The sequence below is a fragment of the Gekko japonicus genome, unplaced genomic scaffold (assembly GCF_001447785.1).
Source record: "Gekko japonicus isolate JY-2015 unplaced genomic scaffold, Gekko_japonicus_V1.1 scaffold2396, whole genome shotgun sequence".
Taxonomy (NCBI): Eukaryota; Metazoa; Chordata; class Lepidosauria; order Squamata; family Gekkonidae; genus Gekko; species Gekko japonicus.
In genome coordinates this window covers 148,948-152,803 of record NW_015176047.1, presented here as the reverse complement: position 1 = coordinate 152,803, position 3,856 = coordinate 148,948, and the positions used below count along the sequence as shown (strand labels likewise).

Genomic DNA, 3,856 nt, shown 5'->3' with positions numbered 1-3,856 from the left:
TTCCGCTGAGCCTCTCCCCTCTGGGGAGAGACTCGGGGAAAGGGGGGGGATTTAAATGCCTGGGTTCCTTGCCCGATGTTCTCGAGGTGCCCCATAGGGAACCCAGCAGGGCAGGTAACCCAGGCATGACTGCCTCCCTGTGCTCCCCTCCCCTCCTCCAGCCAGCCCACTGGAAAAGGAGAGGGGAGGTGGGCAGCCATGCCCCCCCTTTCCCCTGAACCTCTCTGGATTTAAATGCCTGGGATTTTTATTTATTTAAAACTTTTTTTAAAAACTAGTTGGGCAGGCAGCCGGGCAGCCTCCGGGGCCTGCACAATGACAGAAGCCCCACCCCCAGCTTCCAGGAGCCCTCAGTTGGGGCTGCATGTGTGCTGCAAGGGTAAGTTGGCTCGTTTGGGGGGGGTTGTGGTGTGCAGTTTTGCAGGCAGCCTGGAGAGACGGCTGGAGGAAGGGATGGGGGAAGGGGAAGAACTTGGGGAAGGGGAACTTGAAAGCTTATACAATGTTATGTGTCATTGGGCTGGTCCTAATGAAACGTATCAAATGAGAGTCAAAAAGGTTGGGGACCCCTGACCTAAATACACGGTAACACTGTCAACAAAAAGCTGTCATCAGAACAGAAGACCAAGGCAAAGCGTTATGTGGCTAGCCTCCTGCTATGAAATATGATTCTACTTGTCAATTTTGATTATCATTGCAATGCTACCCTACCGGTTTCACAATCTTTGTCACTACATTAAGCTTAGCTTCCAGATTCTTCGACCCCTCAGAAGGAGAATCCCAACAGGGCAGCTCATACTTATCAGAATCTTCCTCATGTGCCAGTGAACCAGACAGGGAGATCTCCTGATCACTCTCATCATCTGTTGGAGCAACACACACACAAACAGTAAAGGCGCACACAGTACTGGTATTATAAGCTAAACTTGCTAATTCCCAACAACATGAAAACGGCATCCAAGAACCTAATACAGTGGAGAGATGTCAGCATTTGAGAAGACTGCTTCCATGCCTATAGACAGATTCACAGCCAGGTCCTCTGGGCAATTAAATGTATCTTGTCCAAGATCTACTGGGGCAGGTGAGAGAGAAGAAAAATATTGATGGAAGTGGTCTATAGCTTCAAAAACCAAGTAGACGCTACCAGAGTTAATACTACTTGACCAGAACAGGAAAATCCATTGGCCTGCAAATAACAAGTAAGGGATAAATGTCCCAGGATGTTTGTGTTCTGTGCTGGCTAAATTGAACATCAGCTGGATGATGAACATCCACGAGAAAAAATGGCTAAAGGCCATGGTGCAACTTGCTTTTATGGGCGTATGGAGTATATTGTGTCTCAAGGCAGACTAATAGTATTTTTATCACCTTCTTGAAAGCAAATGGTAGGTAGGAATTATGGGGCAACAGAATTATCCTTAGTGGAATGGCAAATAGGTATGTAAGAAATGCAACCTTCTGATGGACTGTAAAAACTGTATAGTAAACATTCAGATAGTACACTCTGAATGTACACCTGCATTATCCAACGGACATGAAAGCAGGGGAGGATGGCTCCTTCTGTTCCTGTGTGAGATTTTCATCCATTTCCCCTCGCAATGTAGGCCCCCTTTGATTTTTCCAGCAGCCCACTGATCACCAGAAGCAGGATTTTTGGATGGACTGCATGCCGGATTATGGAGCAGGGGGGAAATGGCCATGGCGTAAAGGAGTCAATCCCTTAGTACTTGGTTCAACCCATCCTCATCTTCTTGGAAGAACTTACCATCGAGTATCTTCTTGCTATCTGCTAAGCAATGTGAATTTATGTCAAAGATGCGCCATTCTTGTTCCCCTTCTTTGCACTCAATATGAAGAACATCGCTAAGGGCACCAACAAGCTCCATCACAGTTAAGAAACCCAACTCTCTCAGTGGCAAAATTTCTTTAAAATGAGCCTAATGGGAAAACAAAAAGTTACAACAAAGCACATCTGGGGGCGATCTTTGCTTATTGTGTAAACCATACATTAAAATATTTTTTTGATAATATTTATGTTTAAGTTAGCTTGACCCTTCAAACAGTGCTGCTCTCGTCTGGGACTGTCCAAGCTAGCAGCTCCTGAATGCAGGGACCCACGTGACCTCTGCCCTTCAGGGCCCCTCTCAAAGTCTTCTCATCTCAGTCCTGATGACAAGCGAAAGAGAGCTCCAAGGAACAGAGAGAGAGCTCCAAAGAACAGCTGGAGGAAGAGGCAGATGGAGGTGAGACCAACAACCAGAAGTATAAGTTGATCAAGTTGCCTCACTGGTAGGATTATCAACCTCCAGGTGGGGCCTGGAGTTCTCCCAGAATCACAACTGATGTCCGGAGGAAATGACAGCTTCAGAAAATGAACTCTATGGCTTCACATCCTTGCTGCACTACCTCGTCAGAAACCAGCCCCCAGTCTCCAGGAGTTTCCCAAACCAGAGCTTGGGGAAGTACAACTGGGCAATGAGTGTAATTGTCAGGCCTGAACATCAGTCAACACACCCCTATTCAAGAAAGCACTTGGACTTTAGTTTTATTTATGGATCCAAGACTTCAGAGCAATCTGAACTTTAATGCACCACTCCCCCGAGGATACTGCAGAGGGAAAGTTATTTCTTAAGGATTTCCCCCCCAAGATTATATGGCTTACACATTATTCTTCCCTCAAAGCAGAAACAAGGCTACAGTGTTTCAATCCATGTATCACACCAAACCACAGTTAAGGAAGCTTAACTAAAGTTTTGCAGGGCTTTTTTGTTGTTGTTTTTAAAGGGGTGCCAGAACTCTCAAAAGAGAAATGAAGTTTTCAATCTGTATACTGAAAACTCATGAAGTTTTAAACATTTTAAAAAGAATTTTGTCAGAGGTCCAGGAACTCCAGTCCACTGCGTTCCCCCAGAAAAAAAGCCCTGCAGTTTGTTATGATGCCTTGACTGGAAGTGAAGGACTGCACAAGGGGCGATTCTGCATCTAGCCTTCGCTCCACATTTTCTCAACTGGGAAGAAAAAGTGCAGCTCAAAACCACATTCAAATACCTCGGGGCAACGCCATCCTGACTGCAAAGTCATCCCTGAACGGCTATAAAATCTATGTAGAAGGTACCATAAAATCCGATGATCAAAGGAAGTGAAAGCAGCATGCAATGCAGAGGGGAATTTCTGTTCCAATGTGGGTTTCGTAAAACAATGGAGCGAAAAGCCAATGCAGAATCAGCAAGGTCTCCTTCCACCAAATACACCAGTACTCCACAGGGGGCAGTAGAACTAAAAAGGTCAATAGGATATCCTTCCTCTTCGGGTCTGCTGCTGTTCGTTTACCCAGACTGCTACTCTAAGGGACTTCCTTACAGCCACCTCCTTCTCTTCCTGCTTCTTTGTCTAATCTCCATAAGTGCAGCATGTTTCTCCATCCTAGCCTAGATATATAGCTAGAATCAGGGCTTTTTTTGTAGAAAAAGTCCAGCAGGAACTCATTAGCATATTAGGCCACACCCCTGACAGCACAGCTCATTAGCATATTAGGTCACACCCCATGCCTTCCCTTGGCTTGTCCAGGCCCCCTGTGGCTGCGGGGAGCCCGGGCAAGCTGACCCTTGGACAGGCCGGGGAGGCATTTAAATGCCTCCCTGATCCTTCCAGGCCCCCCCGGGCCCCCCGCCTCAGAGTTGCCGGGGGGGGGATCGATTTGTCCAAAAATAGCCCTGGCTAGATTAGCTCATTTTTCCTTTCCCATCTTAGCGTAAAGTTCTTTAACTAAAATTGTGAAAACAGACATCCATTTACTTTCTAAATTAAAAGGCCTCATTTGGACCTTAGGAATAATGGCTACATCCTCTGTTTGCTG

General features: G+C 46.2%; 1 protein-coding gene across 1 annotated transcript in view; it reads right to left on the bottom strand.

Moving 5' to 3' along the window:
* The window catches only part of TDRD5 (tudor domain containing 5), a 43,707-nt gene that overhangs the window by 28,388 nt on the left and 11,463 nt on the right, over window positions 1-3,856 (bottom strand). Inside the window, 2 exon segments of the mRNA XM_015426674.1 lie at window positions 712-863; window positions 1,766-1,988. Of these exon segments, the coding sequence (XP_015282160.1) occupies window positions 712-863; window positions 1,766-1,988 (375 nt within the window).